Source organism: Cheilinus undulatus, linkage group 6 (genome assembly GCF_018320785.1).
Source record: "Cheilinus undulatus linkage group 6, ASM1832078v1, whole genome shotgun sequence".
Classification (NCBI taxonomy): domain Eukaryota; kingdom Metazoa; phylum Chordata; class Actinopteri; order Labriformes; family Labridae; genus Cheilinus; species Cheilinus undulatus.
Genome location: NC_054870.1, coordinates 50,763,415 through 50,784,440, shown reverse-complemented (window position 1 = coordinate 50,784,440; position 21,026 = coordinate 50,763,415). Strand labels below are relative to the sequence as shown.

The 21,026-nt window shown below is 39.3% G+C and overlaps 2 protein-coding genes across 19 annotated transcripts in view; one reads left to right on the top strand and one right to left on the bottom strand.

Moving 5' to 3' along the window:
- The window catches only part of lrrfip2 (leucine rich repeat (in FLII) interacting protein 2), a 35,328-nt gene extending 27,799 nt beyond the window's left edge, over nucleotides 1-7,529 (top strand). For 9 of the 18 annotated variants that reach the window (XM_041789379.1, XM_041789378.1, XM_041789385.1 and 6 more), the window contains 7 exons: nucleotides 366-458; nucleotides 1,847-1,945; nucleotides 3,254-3,386; nucleotides 4,299-4,469; nucleotides 4,561-4,640; nucleotides 6,568-6,672; nucleotides 6,902-7,529. In XM_041789379.1, coding sequence (XP_041645313.1) covers nucleotides 366-458; nucleotides 1,847-1,945; nucleotides 3,254-3,386; nucleotides 4,299-4,469; nucleotides 4,561-4,640; nucleotides 6,568-6,672; nucleotides 6,902-7,012 — 792 coding nt within the window. In that variant the 3' untranslated portion in view covers nucleotides 7,013-7,529. The remainder of the gene's footprint in view (nucleotides 1-365; nucleotides 459-1,846; nucleotides 1,946-3,253; nucleotides 3,387-4,298; nucleotides 4,470-4,560; nucleotides 4,641-6,567; nucleotides 6,673-6,901) is intronic. The other 9 variants (XM_041789382.1, XM_041789380.1, XM_041789387.1 and 6 more) reach the window with 2 other exon arrangements.
- A 2,611-nt stretch (nucleotides 7,530-10,140) lies between these two features.
- mlh1 (mutL homolog 1, colon cancer, nonpolyposis type 2 (E. coli)) lies at nucleotides 10,141-20,678 on the bottom strand. Its single transcript, XM_041788753.1, has 19 exons — nucleotides 20,471-20,678; nucleotides 19,549-19,639; nucleotides 18,722-18,820; nucleotides 18,570-18,643; nucleotides 18,396-18,468; nucleotides 18,052-18,143; nucleotides 17,940-17,982; nucleotides 16,651-16,739; nucleotides 16,322-16,434; nucleotides 15,521-15,614; nucleotides 14,543-14,696; nucleotides 13,922-14,223; nucleotides 11,659-11,780; nucleotides 11,339-11,447; nucleotides 11,159-11,222; nucleotides 10,917-11,081; nucleotides 10,597-10,689; nucleotides 10,405-10,503; nucleotides 10,141-10,334 (listed from the first exon to the last, which is right to left on the bottom strand). Exons 1-19 carry the CDS (start codon nucleotides 20,575-20,577, stop codon nucleotides 10,179-10,181), a joined length of 2,139 nt encoding a protein of 712 aa, XP_041644687.1. The 5' UTR covers nucleotides 20,578-20,678; the 3' UTR covers nucleotides 10,141-10,178.
- Between the last annotated feature and the right edge of the window lie 348 nt (nucleotides 20,679-21,026).

Below are 21,026 nucleotides of genomic sequence, written 5' to 3'. Positions count from 1 at the left end.
TCTCTGTCATGTCTTCTTGTCCACTTTTTCTCCTTGTCTTCTTCGTTGTCTCTTGTCTCAATCATTTCTCCTTGTCCTCTTTGTCTCCTTGCCCTTTTCATGTCCTCTTGTCTCTGTCATATCCTCTTGTCCTCTTGTCGCCATCATTTCTCCTTGTCCTCTTCATATCCTTTTGTCTCTTTCATTTCTTCTTGTCCTCTTTGTGTCCTCTTGTCTTCATCATTTCTTCTTGTCCTCTTGGTCTCCTTGTCCTCTTTATGTCCTCTTGTCTCCATCATTTCTCCTTGTCCTCTTCATGTCCTCTTGTCTCTATCGTGTCTCCTTGTCCTCTTTGTTTTGGCCCTGTCTCCTTGCCGCGTGGTCAGGAGAACCAGAGTCTTCAATCTCAGGTAGACGTGCTGAGCAGAGAGGTGTTCGATCTGCAGGAGACGATAAACTGGAAGGACAAAAAGATTGGGGTAATGATGCATGTTGGACACATTTGATGCCTGATTTGATTCAAACCCCTGCATCAAGCCAGCGCTGTGGTTAACGCCAAAGTCTAAATGGCTCTGAACCAAAGTTCATAGCAGATGTCCACCATCTTAAAACTCAAACTGTATCAAAACGGCACAGAGCTCTGTAATTGGTCCACTGAGAAAGAACTGGGTAACTCTCAGTCTGTAAATATTCAGAGGCAAGGATGGGGTGTTTTTAAAGCTTTAATAGATTACATTATCATGACAGTCAAAAATGGAATGTTTTAAAATATTTAGTAGATGACATCATCATCAAAGGCAAGGATTGAATGTTTTGATAGCTTAATAAATTACATCATCGTCAAAGGCAAGGATGAAATGTTTTAAAGCTTTAATAGATGACATCATCATTAAAGGCAAGGATTAAATGTTTTGATAGCTTAATAAATTACATCATCGTCATAGGCAAGGATGGAATGTTTTAAAGCTTTAATAAATGACATCATCATAGGCAAGGATGTAATGTTTTAAAGCTTTAATAGATGACATTATCATCAAAGGCAAGGGTTGAATGTTTTAAAGCTTTGATAGATGACATCATCATCAAAGAGCATTGATGGAATGTTTTAACAGCTTTGATAGATGACATCATCATTATAGTCAAGGAATGTTTATAGACTTTAAACTTTAAAAGGTTATCAGAGGTCAGTTAAGCTAATTAGACATTAATAAGACATGGTCTGTTGTGTTCAGTCTTCCTTCATTAACCTTTCACCTCTACCTGTGTTCAGCATGCTCACCTGTGTGTTAGTGCCTTCAAACAGGGGGCGTGGTCACCGTGGTAATGAGAAGAGGTGACATGACTGCCGCCCTCGGTGGTATTCAAATCATGAGTCAAATATTTTGAACCTGTCAGGGTCACAGAAATCATTGTGTGTGATGGCATTTTAGATCTGGTCGAGCCCACAGACATCAATTTTTAACCTCATTCAGGGACAGAAGAAGCAATGGCGAGCATTCCTCTAGATCGCCATCTTTGTCCTCGGGTCGCTTTCTACTGTATGGCATTCAAACACAAAGGAATTATGTTACACAGCTGTTCAGACTCCATCGCTGATCAATAATATTAAGGTTATTGATTTTCTGTATTTGAGAAATACAGGACCTGGTCTTTACAGACCCAGGTTTTGATTCCCATCTCTAGTCACCACCAAGCTCCTCCTCCTCATGATGTCATGAGTTCTGTTTGAAGGCTGCATGTGTGCTGTCTAACTGCTGCTCGCCATTATTACTCCGCTCGCCATTCTTCCGTTTGTGTCGTCTTTACCTCCTCTGCTCCTCCTCCTTCTCCTCTCTGACTCCACCCCCTCCATGCCCTGCCCCCCCAGGCTCTAGAGAGACAGAAAGAGTACTTTGATTGCATTAGAAGTGAACGAGACGAACTGAGAGATGAGCTCTCTGACATCAAGGTCAAGATGAAGACCGAGGTGAGTCCGGGTGTCGTAAAACTTCTTATAAAGGCCCTCATGTTACCGTAATCCTTCTAATACAGGTCCTGATGTTCCCGAAATCTTTCTAATACAGGCCCTGATGTTATCGTAAACCTACTACCTACTAATAAAGGGCACAATATTACCATAAACCTTCTAATACAGGTCCTGATAAAATCAAAAAGCTTTTAATAAAAGTCTTGATTTTACCGTAATCCTTATAATATAGGTCCTGATGTTACTGTAAACCTTCTAGCAAAGGTCCTGATATTACCATGCACTGTCTGATACAGGTCCTATTATTAATGTAAATCTTGTAATACAGGTCCTGATGTTACTCTAGACCTTTTTATAACGGTCCTGATATTTCTTAATCTACTAATAAAGGTGCTGACGTCATTGTAATCTTTCTAGTGCAAGTCGTGATATTACCTTAAATCTTCTTGTAAAGTTCCTGATATTACTGTAAACCTTCTACTACAGGTCCTGATATTATTGTATCCCTTGTAATGAAGGTTCTGATATTGCTGTAAACCTTCTAATAAAGGTCCTGATATTAATGTAAACCTTCTTAAAAAGGTCCTGATATAGCTGAAAGACTTCTAGTAAAGGTCCTGATATTACTGTAAGCCTTCCATTAAAGGTCCTGATATTAATGTAAATCTTCTAATACAGGTCCTGATATAGCCGAAAGACTTCTAATGAAGGTCCTGATATTACTGTAAATCTTCTAATAAAGGTGCTGATATGACTGTAAACCTTCTAATGAAGGTCCTGATATGGCTGAAAGACTTCTAATGAAGGTCCTGATATTACCGTAAACCTTCTAGTAAAGGTCCTGATGTGAGTGTTTCGTTTTAATGTTTCTTAGTTCCACGGTCACAGATCAACAGCAGTGCTCTGTTATTCTCTAAATTTGATCAGTCTTTATCCTTCTCCTTCTTCTTTAACTTCTCCCATCATTACCATCATAAATATCACCAGCGCCACTATGAGGACCGATAGTGATGCTGTGGGGTAAACTGGAAATTTAAAGGGTTGTCCTTTTTACTCAATTAATGTATTGATAACAAGCAACAGAGTTTAGTTTTAAGAGTCAGGGTGCTAAAATATTATTAAAGGGATATTCCAGTGTTTTTTAAGATGTTAAAGAGTTCTGAGGTTCTTGGTGATAGTATTGCCATTATCCAGCAGTAATGTCAGTGAGCGTTGGCCCTTTAAGAAGGACTTCAGAAACGTGGTCTGGTGGTAATTATTATTGATTAATGACTATATTTATTGATTTATCTTGTCTGTCTCGTATAGAAACACGGTCTGGTGATAATTCCTGATGGAACTCCAAACGGAGATGTGGACCACGAGTCTCCGTCCTCAGGTCTCACAGTGGTCTCTCAGGAGGCTGCTCAGGTGCTGGAGTCTGCGGGGGAGGGGCCTCTGGGTGAGTCATACTCACCTGTTTCTGCTGTCCTTTGGTACATGATGCCACAGTCCCATCCGAAAAAAATCCCATCCAAAAATAACAGACTCAGTGTGCAAAGTTCTTAAGTGTGTGTGTGTGTGTGTGTGTATTGTGTGAATGAGCAAGCTTAGTTAGCTAGCAAAGTGTTAATTGCTGATACATGATAATTAGATAAACTCTTACTTAGTAGTCATGAATGACATGCACAGACATTTCAGAAGTAAAAAAAATGAAGATAATACTTACCTGTGTCTGATCTTGCTGTGTTAGATAATCTTCAGGGGTGACAGTTGTGATAAAGTCTGTGTGGTCTAAAAATATATATTCCTGACTGTCACGGTTGATGAGAATCGAGGGTTCCCATGTAATTCTTTAGAAAACGAATGCGGGTCACTTCCGACCCACCTATGGAGGGTTGGGGTAGTAATACAAGAACTAGAATTTTGTACAATGTATAAAAGTTACTTTGAAAGTTTAAATGGCATGATAGCAACACATGTTTTTTTGAGGAATAGCTAGAATATAAAAAGCAAACTTTTCATTATGAAGATATTACAAGAAAACATCCCCACCAGGTCATTTTTGACCCACTTATGCATCGAAGGTTAAATCACTGGAAAAATGAACTTATTCATTATTTTCTAATTTCTTAAGATTCCCTGGAAATGTAAACATCACGTTTTGTTTCAGTCAGATGACTTCTGAGTGAAGACGAGCTTCTGTCTGTGATTTTCCAGTTTCATTTACAAAGCTGTGAAAAAGGATTACCCCTTCCCAATTTCTTTTATTTTTTAACCATTGGTTACACTGAAATGTTTCAGATCATCATGGGTTATCATCAGTAGGCTATCATCAGGTTTTATATAAATATATCGTGGGTCTGTGTTCCAGACGTGCGGCTCCGTAAACTGGCTGAGGAGAAGGACGAGCTGCTGTCTCAGATCAGGAAGTTGAAGAATCAGTTGGAAGAGGAACGGCAGAAGCAGTCGAAGGTGGACGGAGCGTTCAGCGACGGCGAGCGAGTGGAGAACGGTACAGACCTGCACTTCATCGAGATGCAGAGTGAGTTTCAGTGCAGCACGCACATGCCATGATGTTTGATTTAAAAAAAGTTTAAATGTTCTTGAATCTGGTCATCTGCTTTTCTCTACAGGAGACGCCAACCGACAGATCAGTGAATATAAATTCAAACTTTCTAAAGCAGAACAGGAAATGGGAACCATGGAACAAAACGTAAGGACCTATACTCTCATCCATAGTTAGAGATATATATATGTATATATTTAATAGATATAAGGGTGAAGGTGGGGTTAAGGTAACATCAGGCTCTAACCTTAACCCAGGGGATGGAGGTTAATATACAGCTGAAGACAAAATTATTTGCCCCCATGAAAATTTCAGTCCCAAGTGCTATTAAAGAGAGTGGAGGGTTTTCAACACAGCTTTTCTAAACTTCCTAGTTTTATTTTGGATGCTTACATTATTTTACTTTGCAGAAACAAATTTATTTCACTAAAACCACAAACTACCAGGGTCAAAATTATTAGCCCCCTTTAAAAACAACTGTTAGTCAGCGATGTGCCTTAGCTTTGCAATGCTCAAAGCTTGGAAAATCAAGTTAAAACTTACAGTTATTTCCAAGTTTACACACAGTATAAAAGCCTCAGGAAGGGTTTGAGCTGCCACTAGAGAAGGCACCACACCAAAACCAAAGAAGTCAGTTTAGACTGAGAAAAAGAACTGTTGATGCTCCCAAAGCAGAAGGATCTGCAAAGTTATCACAGTGTTTCCAAGAGTCAAGAACTGGAGTGAGAAGTAAAATTGTGAAATTCAATTAGGGCCGCACAGTCCAGAACAAACCTGGCAGAGGTAGGAGGAGAAAGACTTCAACGACTCTAGAAAGAAAACCAGTGAGAGATGTGTCTGAAGGCCCCAGAACAACTAGCAGGACTCTAGAGAAGGACTTAGCCAAGTCAGGAACTGTAGTCTCAAAAAAGATGATCACAAGAGCCCTGCACAGGGATGGATTGAGAGGTTGCAGACCAAGAAAAACTCCACTTTTGCAGAAGAGACACCTTCAAGCCAGACTTAAGTCTGCTAAGGACAACCTGGAGAAAGATTATGAATCCAAAGCGTGTTCTTTGGTCAGATGAAATGAAACTAGAGCTCTTTGGCCTTAGAGACAGTGGTGATGTTTGGAGAAAGAAGGGAGAGGCCTATCACCCAAAGAACACTATCCCCACAGTGAAACATGGTGGTGGGAGGATTATGCTGTGGGGATGCTTCAGTGCATCTGGAACTGGAAACCTTGTCCAGGTGGAACGAACCATAAAGAAAGAAGGATATGTGGAGATTTAGAAAGAAAACCTGAAGCAACCGCTGTCGCGTTGTCTTCCAACACGATTACGACCCAAAACATACACCACTCCTGGTGAAGAACTACCTTCAGACGACCAAAGTGAGCCTTATTGGCTGGCCTGCAGAAAGCCCTGACTTTAATCCCATTAAAAATCTGCGGGGTGAACTGAAGATGAAGGTCAATGCCAGAAGGCCATCAAGTCTGGAGGAGCTGGAGAGATTCAGCAATGGAGAATGGGCTGGGATTCCTCAGAAGACATGTCTGAGACTGAAACTACAACAATCAACTGCAGGCTGTTATCCAGCAAATAGAAAATAGTAAAATAATTTAAGCATTCAGAATAAAACTAGAGTTTGAAAACCTGTTAAAAGTGCTTTGCTTTCGGGAGTGCAGATGGTCGAGTGGTTTAAGGTGCTACCCATGTACGTGGGCGGCCCGGGTTCGAATCCGGCCTGTGGCCCTTTACCGCATGTTTCTCCCCACTCTCTTCCCTGTTTCCAAATCTATCCACTGTCCTTCCTCTATCAAATAAAGGCATGAAAAGGCCCAAAAATAAATCTTAAAAAAAAAATGCTTTGCTTTTTTTAACAGTGCTTGAGAAATACATTTAAATCAGTGACATTTTCATAGGGGGGCTAATAACTTTGTCCTCATGTGTATGTCAGGGTAAAGGCGGGGTTAAGGTGACATCCGTTGGCGTTCTCACATGAGGCTTGGCCTGAAAACATCTGGATGTTTCAGGACTTTTGGGGATGTCTGAATCAGGTTCTTTCTGACGTGTTTAACCATCTTTGTTCTCAGATTAATAGACTGGAAGGTCAGGTGAGTCGCTACAAAGCTGCCGCTGATAATTCAGAGAAGGTCGAAGATGAGCTGAAGGCTGAGAAACGGAAACTACAGAGAGAGGTAAGAGAGTCAGAGACTGTACCAATGATACTAACCTTTAAACACCCAAAACATGAGACTCAGATATTTACCTTTTATTTTCATATTGTTTCATAAACAGGAATTTTTAATGCCTGGGTTTCAAATACATAAATCTAAATAATATTGAATCCTTTATTTTCATCTGTAGCTGCGTAGATGTTATTGAGATATAATCTTAAATGTTATATTTTAATATTTCCCTCTGTAGCTGCGTACAGCGCTGGATAAGATAGAGGAGATGGAGATGACCAATAACCACCTGGTGAAGCGTCTGGAGAAGATGAAGGCGAACAGGAACGCTCTGCTGTCTCAGCAGTGAGCGCCGTCTTCGTCACCGTGAAGCCTTGAAACCGTCGTCTGACTGCCAACGTCTGCAGCACATTTCCTTTTAGCAGAAACACTCGGAGATTTGTAGCTAACCAAAAACTCTAAACGTGTAGCACAGAGAAAGGAAACTGTCTTTAAAAATCAGAACCTTTCATAATAAAATAATGTTTTTTTTCTGTTTTGGGAGAACTTTATCAGGACATTTCACTACACAATATTTGATCATGGTTTATTTTTCTGGCCGGGTGCTTGGCTCTTGGTTTTTTGGTTGTTTTTGGTTGTTTTGTTGTTTTTTTTTCATAAGTTGCATGACTGAGAAAAAAGTTGCTTTTAAACGCTGACGGCTGCTCCGCACTTTCCCAGCGTCCTCTCACAGTGAAGTGCCTTCTCACATGATTTAACAGGTACGATGATCCCAAACATGTCAAAGTGAGCTTGTCTGCTGCCGTTTCTGAAATGTTTCAATAATATTTAAAAGATTTCTGAAAATAAATGTGTCATTTACAGAACTGTGTCCCCTTCATTTTCCTAAAAGGTTTAACTAAAGGAAGGAAAGTTTGTTCTGACATTGGTGTTTCTCCTCCACAGCAGAAATCCTCTATCTGACTCTGTTAAGGACATTCTAACCGTAACCCTCCTCCATCTCTTTTCAGGGTATCCTAAGGGAGGGATGCAAGATGTTGGATTTTTGCCGATATCCGATATGCTGATATGTACAGATTCATTTTAGCCGATACCGATATTTAAATATGCTTCTCGGAAAAAAAAAATCAGTCCTTTTGGACGCTGAAGGGATTAAGGATGACCAAGGAAACAAACTTTAGTCCTTAAAAACAGTTTAAAGTTTAAAGAATGAGGATGAATGAAGAAAAAGACCTCATCTGACATGGGTCTGTTGGTTTAGACTAAAACTTCATTAATTTATTAGTATATATGGACAAAATTTACAGTCGATATATGCTGGAATACACAGGTAAAATACCGGATGTAAATATCGGCAGAAATTTTGATATCTGCCAATACCGATATTTGCCTTTTTTTTTTTTGCTAATATCTGCCGACGCCAGACTGATAATATCGTGCATCTCTATTCTAAGAAGGAGATGAAAACTTTATATTTTAGTTTCTTTTTGAAAAGTTTTTCCTTCAACACAGGTTTGTTTGAGGAAATTTCTGCATAAGCATGGAACAACTGAAAACGCTGTAGTATATATGCCAAGCCTGTAAGTGGCGCTGTTACGCTGCCACAGAAGTACAACAAAAGAGAGAAGATTACAGAAAACTGCCCCAAACTTTCTCCTGGTTGCCCTTCTGGTTTTTCTCTGCGGTGGATTTAAGAACATCAGGTGTCTGCTGTTCTCAGTGGTGGTAAAGGAGCATCAGAGTTTGCTGTAAAAGCCATAAGTTCAGTAGCTTTTGAAGCACAACCCTGTAATCCACCATCGTTGTTTTGGTTTGGCCTGCGCATGCGTCTTAAGTGGGCTACGCTATGACTAATGTAATCATTTCAAGAAAGACGCAGTTGGCTGTCCACACAGAGTCGAAACAGTCAGTGTAATTTTGGAACCAAGTTTTCATGTCATAGGACAGCCTGTGTCCAGAGCAGGATTAAATGTTCAGTTGAAATACTTTTTTTACCATGAGGAGAGCAACTTGAACCATCTGACAAGAGCTGGAAGTGAAAACGCCACAGGGTTAAATAAATGACGCTCTGTTCAGACGTTAGCGATCAAGACCACGATTTCACTTCTTGATGACATGAAGTAGAATCATAGGTAAATGAATTCAGTGGATGATAGTATGCCATTATAATTTCAGAAAAATGAGAGGTTAAATTGTTAAATCGTCAGCATATTTTGTAGACTTTCCTTTATGCACGGAGGATGAAAGGTGTTTGTTATCTTGTGAGCTGCTGTTTGCGACTAAAACAAGGGAAGAGGTTTGATTTCACAAACCAACAAAAAAAAACCCTCAAGGGTCGTTAAAGCCTGACTTTGCTAGAAATTGGTCAGGAATCTGGACTGGACTGGGATCCATGACGCTCAACGTGTGGCTCTTTTGTGATGATTTTGGGCTCTTTTTTGTTTTAATTTGAAATATTTTCCCCCAAAAGAAGCTTTAAAAAGGGAAACTGACCTCAGAAATTATCCATTGTGAGTCACATTAATCAGTGTTTTCCACACTAACACAGTTGGCTTTAATTATCAACCTTTATTTTTTGTCTGTATATTTTCATTGCCTTTATTTGCAATTTTTTGCCACTTAAAATCCCTTTTACTGCTTTAAGCCCACTTTTGTAGCTTCCTTTTGCCACTAATATCCAGGTTTGACCCCTTTTTGAGTTATCATTGTTTTTGCTATTTTTCCCCTTTTCCCCCATCTAAGCTGCCTTTTGCCACACTTTGCTGATTTTTGCCCATTCCCCACCTTTTGCCCATTTTAGTCACTTTTCACTCATTTTGTCATGCTTTTGCCACTTTCTGCCCTTTTTTGCCACTTTTTTGTCACTTTACACCCGGTTTTTGGAAATGTTATGCCTACTTTGTTTCTTTTCACTCTTATTTTGCCCTTTTTTGACTATTTTGCCCCCTTAAACCACTTTTCCACTTCTCACCACTTAGATTGTGGCTCTTGTAAAGTTATTTTACAACAATTTGGCTCTTTGGTTGAGCAGGGTAGAGTAACACTGTATTAGAGCATTAGGTGGTAGTGGAGTTGTGCAAAGTTAAATTCTTCAGCTCTGATTAAATCTTTGTAACTTGCTTAAATACAATGAGACAAAATATATAGATTTCTCTTGAAAAAATCCTGCTGTCTCTAGCATGCAGCTGCTGCCTGGTGTGCTCTCTGCGCCCCGCGCTTGTGCTTATCCATGTGCATCTGTGCCATGCCTAGGCCCACCTCGTCCTTCCATGCTGGGGCCATGAAGTGTACCGCGCCCAAGCACGGAACGATTGTACTCACACTGGCCAAATGTACCAGACTTTAGGCCCAAAGGGGCCCAGGCACGGTATGGACGACCTAGTGTGAGTGTGCCTTAAATTAAGTTTACTGTACCCCTGATGATGATTTTTTCTGCTCTTAAAGAACAGGAAGTCAGGTTTTATGTTGTGAAATTTTTATTCCAACAAAAAAACATCTCAAATAAAATCTTTTTTTCAGCATCTCTCGAACACTCGGTAAAGGTCGGGGAGGTTGGCGATCTGCAGCACGCTGCCATCCTCACTCAGACGCTTTGGAGGACTGAAGAGAGTCCGCAGAGCTTTGAAGATGACGTGTTCGACTTTCCAACGCCACGACGATGCCTCAGAGTCCTGAAAGCAAACAGACAGGTCAGTGCCGCTCTGTTCCTGACAAATTAAAGGTCAATCGTATTCGTCTCACCGTCTCATCCTGCAGGATGAACTGTTTTCTGATGGAGTAAAAGGCACCGCACTCTCTGCTGAAATCCCTGAAACACTCTTTCTCATCATCCCAGTTCACCTGTAAACAAAAACAAACAAATAGGAAGACAAACATGGGGTCAGACACTCAGACGTTCATCATGGCGAGCAGCAGGACTCTGATGGCGGTCACCTCGGTGGCGAGTCTCAGGATGAACATGGGCAGACCCTCCATCAGAGGAGAGAAGTTATCGAGCAGCAGAGGAAGAGAGGTCAGATTCCCCTCCTGAGGTTGATGAGAAAACAAAAGACTTATTATTAAAACAAAACAGATTTAATGATCCGGATCCTGTTTGAGAATCATTCCAAAACCAGATTAATACTAAGGTCATGATTAACATTGACAAGTACACATAATCTAACATCTATCAATCAGTAGAGGAGGATTCTGACCCCGTATAAAACAGCTCTACACAGCCTGATGATAAACCTGATCAGAACCAGACCTCCTACCTGGTCTGTCTCCATGGAAAAGTAGTCCTGGAGCATCTCGGCCTTCTTCTTAAGGAAGTCTACGATGTACTGAGCCAGACCTTCTTTAGGACCGTCATCCTCGGTCCAGCCACTCTCTTCTGAGTCCAGAGCCAACATGGCGAGGTCATAGAGGGGGGCGGGGCTCTGAGGGACACAAACACCAACACGTGAGTCTGTTTCTTTAATGAGCAGACAGTTTTTCTTCTTTGTTGGTTTCTTACCGACAGACGCAGCACACCAAAGTTCCCGAAGTCGTAGATGAGAATCTGATAGAACAGCTCCTTACTGGGACAGGAAAAGAGTGGTCAGAGAGGTCAGACAGGAAGAGAGCGGGTCAGAGGGGTCAGACAGGTCAGAGGTGGAGCAGAACCATTCAGAAGGAGGCGTTGGTCAGTGCTCACCTGAGCACGGAGGTGTTGACCAGGTAGAGTTTGGTCTGATGCTGGATCAGAGACCACTGAGGATCAACACAGCCCACAAAGGAGTGATTCTGAAGGAGTTCCTGGACTCCTGCAGAGAGATGGAGGATAAAAACACAATAAACAAACAAAAACAAACACACAAGGAAACAATAAAGCCAAAAAATTAACAAATAAATAAGAAGAATGAACAAACAAGCAACGGGCCTGTCTGATGGGATCAATATTTGATCACATGAAGAGAGAACTGATCAGGAGTCAGACGCTGTGGGGGCGTGGTTTGGGAGTGGGCGTGATCATACCTTGGTGCGTGTCGTCCTCAATCTCCGCCCTCAGATCTTTTATGCTCGTCAGTTTGATGACTCGTCTCTTTGGTATGGCGGCGGCCGTCAGCTCCTCCCCTTCCTGTTTCCTGGGTCGTTTCCTGTCCATCACACAAACAATGATAGTTGAGTTTTCTTTTATTTTGAAAAACAGATCTGAGGTGTATCATTCCTTCCATCTGGGCCTTGGCTGACTGACAGGATAGATAAAAACAGCAAAAGATCTGATGGCGTTTCTACGTTTAGGAATGGACGTTCAGCGTTTTCAGAGTACCACACTCACGTCTGAGTCAGGATTTTAACACTGAACCCATCAGCGTACCAAAATAAGCGCACACTCGTGTCTGAGTCAGGATTTTAACACTGAACCCCTCAGCGTACCAAAATAAGACCACACTCGCGTCTGAGTCAGGATTTTAACACTGAACCCATCAGCTTACCAAAATAAGACCACACTAACTGAGCACACTCATGTACAACTCTGATCTTCTTGGTTTTATTTTCAAAACGTCAGAGCTTTAGAATAAATTTGAAAACCGTCTTCACAGATTAACACAAATGACTAGAAACCCTTTTCTATCCATGCAAGGCCAGCTGGTGGTGCTGTGACTTCATAATGAAACAATGTGCATGTGCACATCCTCTTCTTAAGGGAGGGCGTAAACATCCAGAAATGGCTAAAACACCCCCATATGAGTGTGGATGGAAGATGATGTGGAACACGTGCAAAAGGCAAGGATGGAATGTGTTAGAAACTTTAAAGGTTATATCATCTGTAAAGTCAAACGTGGAATGTGTAAGAAATGTTACAGTATGACATCAACTTAAAAAGCAAGGATAGAATACTTTATGATCTTTAAAAATGTCATCTTTTAGGGAAAGAATGGAATGTTTTATGAACTTAAAAAGTGTGTATCATATTTACAGGCAAGGATGCATTGTTTATAAACTTTAAAGTCAAAAATGAAATATTTATAAACCTTAAAAGGTTTTCATCTTTAAAGACAAGATTGAAATGTTTAGAAACTTTGAAGGGGGAAATCATTTTTAAAGGTAAGGATGAAATGTTAATAAATTTTCAAAGGTTCTATCATCTTTAAAAGCAAGAATGGAATGTTTTATGAACTTTAAAACTGTATATCATCTTTTAAGGCATGGACGGAATGTTTCATGAACGTTAAAAGCATGTATCAGTATTTAAAGGCAAGGGTGGAATGTCTATAAATTTTAAATGGTGACACCTTCTTTAAAGGAAAGGATGGAATGTTTATACATTTTCAAAGCGTCTATCATCTTTTTAAAAAATGATGGAATATTTTATGAACTTTAAAGGGTAACATTAGCTTAAAGAAAAAGATTGAATGTTTTAGAAACCGCAAAGGATTGCATCATTTTTAAGGCAAGGATGGAATGTTTATACATTTTCAAACGTTCTATCACCTTCAAAAGCAAGATTGGAATGTTGACAAATTTTAAAGGGTGAAATCAATTTTCAAGGCAAGGTTGGAATGTTTATAATTTTCAGAAGTTCCATCATCTTTAGAAGCAAGAATGGAATGTTTTATGAATATTAAAGGTTTACATTTACTTTAAAGGAAAGAATTGAATGCCTTAGAAACCTCAAAGGACTGCATCATTTTTAAAGGCAAGGATGGAATGTTTATCTACTTAAAGGGTGAAACCATCTTTAAATGAAAGGACGAAATGTTTATAAACTTTAAAAGGTTCAGTTATCTTTAAAAGCCAGAATGGAATGTTTTATGAACTTTAAAGGGTGATTAACTTTACAGGAAGAATGGAATGTTTCAGAAACTTTAAAGGACTGTATCATCTTTAAAGGCAAGGTAGGAATGTTTTAGAAACATTAAAGGGTGACATTATCTTGAAAGGCAAGAATGGACATGAAACAACATAATATGACCCGATTAAAAATGTCTGTCACATCCAAACTTCTTTCCCTCGCTTGTTGCCATTGTCCCTTGGTTTTCATATCTAACGGCACTGTCCCCTTCTGTACAGCCTATAACACTCACTGATTTCATACACAAACAAGGACGGGAGACAGGAAGTATCAATCAGGGGTCAAACTGAAATCTTTTATGAGCACCATATTGACTGGTTAAATTATTATAATAGGGGTCATCACATCGACACCTAGATCACACAAGATTTAATGACAACAGAACCACTGTATCAATATTTGGTTCCACCCCAACTCATAACTACAGAGACAGGAAGTCACCTGTTAGCTCCTCCTTCTTCTGTCAGCTCCTCCTCCTCTTCAGCCAGAGCCGCCATCAACGCCGCATCATCGTCATTGTCCAGCACACTGTCAGAGCTGGTCTTAGCTGGTCCAGGATCAGCATCAAGATTATGATCAGGATTTGATTTAGGATTAGGATCAGGATCAGGAGGTCTGAGAAAGGCGTCCAGTTTCTGGGAGCGGCTGTCGGTACGGATCATGTGATGGGCGTAAACTTTCTCTGAAGACTCAGAGCTACTGGAGTTCTCTGGAACCTTACCTGAGAGACCAGGTAACAGGGTCTAAGGGCACACACAAACACCTTCATCATCATCATCTAAAACACCACCATCATTATCATTGATGGTGATGATGCATGTGATCAATGCGGATTGGCTGACTGATCAATGCTGTTTGGCTGACTGATCAAAAACCTGATATAATGATACTTCAGATCACACTGTGCTTCTCTCAACAGCAGACACCAGAGGGTGAATCAGCTGACTGGACGATCCATGAGTAGAGGCATTGATTGAGATCTAATAAACTGTAATAAAGGTCAGCTGATATCGATCAGTGTCAATCAATCGTGGTGTCTTTGAAAAAAAGGTAACCACTGACCTGAGTGAAAAAGGTGCGTGAAGTGTTTGAGCCCAGCAGTTTGCTCTCCACGTGTTTCTGAACGCTCTCGATGACGGCGTCCTCGTGCAGGAAGTGAACCTCATGTTTGGTGGGATGAACATTTACGTCAACATTCTGAGGAGCAATCTCAAGACTGACAGAACAGATTAAAAACAATTATCTGAGTTAATACTAAGATTAAAGAGGTTAATCAGAATTAAAGACATTAATCAGAGTCAATACTAAGATTAAAGAGGTTAATTAGAGTGAATACTAAGACTGATGAAATTAATAAGTCAATACTGAGATCAGAGTCAATATTGAGATTAATCAGTCAATACTGAGATTAATTAGAGTCAATACTGAGACTAATGAGATTAATCAGAGTAAAATAAATATTAATCAGAGTTAATAATTGGATTAAAGAGATAAATCAGAAATAATACTGAGATTAAAAAGATTAATCAGAGTTAATACTGAGATTAATGAGTTTAATCAGAGTCAATACTGAGATTAATTTGATTGATCAGAGTCAATACTAAGATTAATCAGATTAATTAGAGTTAAACTCAGATTAAAAAGATGTAATACTTGGATTAAAGAGGTTAATCAAAGTTTTTAAGAGATAAATCAGAGCCGATACTGTGATGAAAGAGATAAATCAGAGTTAATACCAAGATTAAAGAGATTAATCATAGTTGATACTGTGATTCAAGAGATAAATCTGAGTCAATACTGAAAAAAAGAGATTAATCTGAGTTGACACGAAGAATTAAGAGATTAATAGGATTCAATTCTGAGAATTGAAAGGTTAATCTGAGTAACAGTTAGATTATAGAGATTAATCAGATTAAATACTGAGACTAGAAAGACTTACCTAAATTACAGTGAGATTAAAGAAATTAATCATATTAAATACTAAGATTAGAAAGATTAATCTGAATTAACAGTGAGATTATGAGGTGAGTTGAAGATTACCTGAGGTAAAGGAAAGGATGAGTGTTCTTTGGAAGGTAAGCTGCATAGACCGTCTCCACTGATTTCTTCAACGCACTCGACTCCACCAGACGATCTGAGACAGATTCACCAGATTAAGCCAGATAAATGAGACTGAACCATTTTAAACAGACTGAGATCAGACCTATTTTAATCAGATGTATCAGATCAAGGCAAATCAAACAGATTAATCAGATAAACCAGATTAACCAGAACAAAACAGATTAATGAGATCAGACCAGATAAACCAGATCAAACTAGATAAATGACAGTGAACCAGATTAAACAGACTGAAATAAGAACTGAGTTAATCAGATTAATCTGACCAAACCAGATCAAACAGATTTACCTGATTAAACCATCTTAAATAGCTTAAACCAAACGAATCAAATTAACCAGTTGAATCAGATTGAACTAGATTAACCAGAATAAAACAGATTATTGAAATCAAACCTGTTTAACCACATTAAACCAGATAATTGATATTGAACCAGATTAAACAGATTGAGATTAGACCTGATTTAATCAGATTACTTAAATCAAACCAGATTAACCAAATTAATCAGATCAAACCAGATTAAACAGAATAAAACAGATTAATGAGATTGAACCAAATTAAACAGATCAACCAGAATAAATAGATTAAACCAGATTAACGAGATTAAATGGATTAACCAGTTTAATTGGAGTTTACCCGAATAAACCAGAATAATTAAACTGTACCAGTTTTAACCAGATCAGTGAGATTTAACCAGATTAATGGGATTATCTGTGTGGACCCACGGTTGATGAAGAGGATCAGGATGCATTTCTTCATGGAGTAGTTAGCATTGGAGATAAATCCTTTCAATTTAAAGTTCAGTTTTTGGTCCTGGAAGCCAACTTCGATCAGCTCCCTGTGAAGAAAGAAAGATGTTTGCATATTAATTTATACATTCATTTACGCCTACATTAATTCATTTACTCATTCATTCATTTTACAAATTCACCCAATCGATCCGCTCCATGTGAACAAAAAACACATCAGCTCATACACAATTTGCACCAGTTATTCATCCGTTTATTCATTTATCCACTCACTCATTCACTAATTCATTCTCAGTCTAACCCACCTGCTCACAGCGCTGCCGTAAACTGTCCGGATGTTGTCGGTGACGGTGGCGTTTGGCAGAGTCCTCACGTCAGCCACCGTCTCTCCTTGCTGAAAAACACACAATCAAGATTTCTCTAAAAACATCTTAAAATTTAAAAAAATAAAAGCTAACTCAAACTTACTTCCAAAAAAGTCAGAAGTAAAGATGGGCAGAGGTTCATCGATCAGTGAAAAACTAGTCCAAAAATTGTGGAAACATTTCAGAAAAATGTTCATCAGCATAAAAAATTGTGAAGACTTTGAATCTCCCAACATCTACAGTTCCTAACATCATCAAAAGATTCAGAGAATCTGGAGAAATCTCTGTGACCAAGGGACAAGGCTGAAGGGGCCCTGAGGGGCCACTGCATTAAAACAGGCATGATTCTGGACTGAAATCACTGCATGGGCTCAGGAACACTTCCAGAAATCGTCTGTCAACACAGATGGTCATGCCATCCACCGATGACAGTTAAAGCTGGATGATGGAGAGAAGAAGCCATATGTGAACAGGATCTGGAAACACTGCTGTCTTCTCTGGACCAAAGCTCATTTAACATGGACTGAGGAAACATGGAAAACTGTTCTGTGGTCAGAGGAAACCACAGATGTAGTGTCCTGTGGACTAAAGAGGAGAGGGAGCATCCAGGTTGGTCTGCTGGCTCAGTTCTAAAGCCTGCAGCTCTGATGTATGGGGTTGCATTAGTGCCTATGGCGTGGGCAGCTCTAACATCTGGAAAGGAACTATCAATGCTAAAAAGTAGAGAGAGGTTTTAGAGCAACATGTGCTCCCATCCAGACAACGTCTCTTTCAGGGAAGGCCTGGACTATTTCAGCAAGACGATGCTAAACCACATACCACATCCATCATAACAGCATGGCTTCACAGGAGAAGAGTCCGGGTCCTGAACTGGTCTACCTGCAGTCCAGACCTTTCACCGATAGAAAACATTTAAAGCATCAGAAACAGAAAAATCCAGCAAAAAAGACCCAGGACTGTTGAGCAGCTACAAATCTACATCAGACAAGAATGGGACAACATTCCTCTCCCAAAACTCCAACAACTGGACTCCTCACTTCCCAGACGTTTACAGACTGTCTTTAAAAGAGCAGGGGATGCTACATATCAGTAAAAATCCCTTCTTTTTTGAGATATATTGCTGCCATCAAATTCATAATGAGCAAATATTTTTCATTAAAAGGTAAAATGTCTCAGTCTGACATGTTGTTTATGTTCTTTTAATGTGAAATAAACTCAAGTTGTCTCACCTTTTTCACAGTGAAACTCTTTCCTGAGTTGTGGATGGCGTACCTTTGAATGAAAACATCTGTAAATAAAAACTTTAATGATCTTAAAAGAAAACAAACAAAGATGGCCGACCTGCTGACCACGTCTATGATCCTGGAATATTCATCAGCGACGCTTTTTAATGCTTTCCTTCTCGTAGACACGTTGAAAAATAAATCCTCCACCTAGAAGAGACACAGAGATATTTAAGAGTGATCAACTGTATGTGTTGACACAAACTGAACACCTGTTAACAACAATAATTAGCTTTTCAGGTATTATCTGATATCAGATTAACACTGCAGACTAACCACTGGTATGATCTTAACACTAGGAAACTGAGCTCTTTGGGATCTCTCTTAATCACGTGTAATTTTAAATTTGTGTGTAATTATTGTGTATTCAGTTTTTGTGTGGTATTATAACTGTTGTGTTACCAGTATCTGGGTCCCCTGGTTTCCTGCACATGGTTTCGGTGCTCCTTTCAGTTTTCCGTCGCTGTAACTCGCCCTGCATGACCACAACTATGAGTCAAACTCAAAAATATGAAACACTCTATCATTATCATCATTGATGGTTGATATCGGAAATGTTAGGACACTTCGGCTCACCTGTAGGCACACTTAGCATCAGCTGTTTTTGTTGTTATGGTGACGTGGGCAACATGGCTGATACTTGCGAGAGCCTGGGAAACAAACCAAAACAGGAAGTGTGACTGAAATGAAGGAGTGCTGATTTACCTGAGGATCATTCAGCCACTCACCTCTCCTCTGAATCCATACGTAGAAATCTGAGAAAGGTCATCAAAGGTCGACAGTTTAGAGGTCGTAAATCTCTCACAGACGATCTCCAGATCCTCCCTCTGAAAACAAACACCTTTGTATCATCAGAGACCTGTAGGGGGCAGACTAGACTATTATACCTTTAATTAAAATTATTTTTAATTGATTTTTTTGCCTGAATTTTCTAACCTGACTAGACAGATAGATGTGTTTCACAAATCCATCTGGAAAACCTTCGATACAGAGTGTTTGGGAAAGGGCAGAGCCTTTGATAAAAACTCGGAGTGTGATTGGATGAACATTCTGTCTGTCACATCTCTACGGGCAAATCAGAGCAACAAAACACGTGACGTAGCTGCGACAATCACTGTTCAAATCATGAATTTCACCATTCATTCATTCACAAGCCACTCTCAGTTTTAGCTAGCCACATTTTTGATGTCTGGAAATTCTGTTTTTTTAAATCAAGGTTTACATTTTAATGACTTACAATCCTTTGAAATGTAAAAGTAAACTGTGATTCTAACTTAAAAGCATTTGTCCACACATGAAAGCAGACATTAACAAAGTTTGCAGATGCATATAAAAAGGCAGAAATCTAGAACGTCTTAGATGAGAAAAACTCTTGCTCTGTTCCCTTGCTTCATCAACCTTATCAGAGTAAGGTATCCTTAAGGACTTCTACCTGCACAAATTTAACAGCACATTATATGAAATGTGTCATGTGCATCACCTGTGAAGAACCTACAATGACATTTGTTATCCAGGTTAAAGGAAGCACATTAGCCCCGCCCCCCAGGTGACATACCCTGATCCCAGTCCCGTTGTCTTGAATCTGAAGCAGCTTCAGCCCACCATCCTTCACCGTCACCTGGATGTTAGTCGACTTGGCATCTAGACTGAAGATGAACAACAATTTCACTATTTACTGCAAAAACATTCAGTCAAATCATGATACTGACATATCAATATGTTTATTAACACAGAGATATATCAATAAACATTTATAATATATCAATATATGTTTAACTAAGACTTGTGTTAACTGTATGGATGTCTTTATACAAATATGTTTATTAACACATAAACATAGTGTTAGCATTATAGCATAATTGCCTAAGTCATTTTTTGGCCAAATTGTGCTTTACTCTTCTCTCCTAACACTGCTGCTTATATATTGTGCCTTACCATCCTCAGCCAATCACAGTGCTTGTTACAGTCGTTAATCACTATTTGCCTAAAACATCCATTAATTATCATCTTTATCATCTATTCAGACTCTTTCATTTGTCATGTAGTCCTGGTTGTGGCTTTTCTTTTTTAAGAAACTTGTTCATATATCTGGTAGAACGTATTGTTACAGTACATATAAAAAAATTAAATGCTTGCCAGAATATTTCTTCTTTTTTTTCTGAAAACCTTAAAATATGACTTTGGCATTTATGCTATGAGGCTACCAATACATGTTTATAAACCGTATAAATATTTTAACTTCTCTGTATTCTATACATCTTATTAATATTATTTTATTATATTGGTATTTATCTCAGTGTCATTAATTTAATTAATGTTATAATCAGGCAGTTTTAAATATTTCACTTCATCAGGTCTACATCCATGACGTCACACACATCACTAGCATTAGCGTTAGCGCAGGATAAAACCTCTATGGATAGAAACTACTGTTATCCTACAGTATCCGGTGATATTAGCATTAGCATTAGCCGTACCAGTTCTCGATCAGTTCTTTGACTCCGTTGGCGGGACGCTGGATCACTTCTCCCGCTGCGATTCGGTTCACCACGGTCTCATCGAGCCTCCGGATCACTCCCGCCATGATCCAGTGTCCTCCGGTGCAGGTGAGGAGACACACCTGTACGAAGACAGAGCTAACCTGGAGCTAACGTATACACTCACTCAAACACGGCGCCATATTAGCTCCAGAGCTGGGACACAAACAGGAGGGTTCACTCAGCTCTGAATTTCAGAGCACGAATGTCTTTATTAGAAACAAACCGCGCTCAAAGAAAACAGCTTCAATGTACTACCAGACTGACCCTGAAATAAGACATTAAATAATTAACTAACAATTAATCACAGGACTGATCCTGAAATAAGATATTGAACGATAAACTAACACTTAAATAATATGTACCAAATACCTGACCCTAAAATAAGATATTTAAATGGCAATTGACTCACAGTTAACCACAGGAGTGACCCTGAAATATGATATTTATCCAACAATTTAGTATCAATTAACCACAGGACTGACCCTGAGAGAGA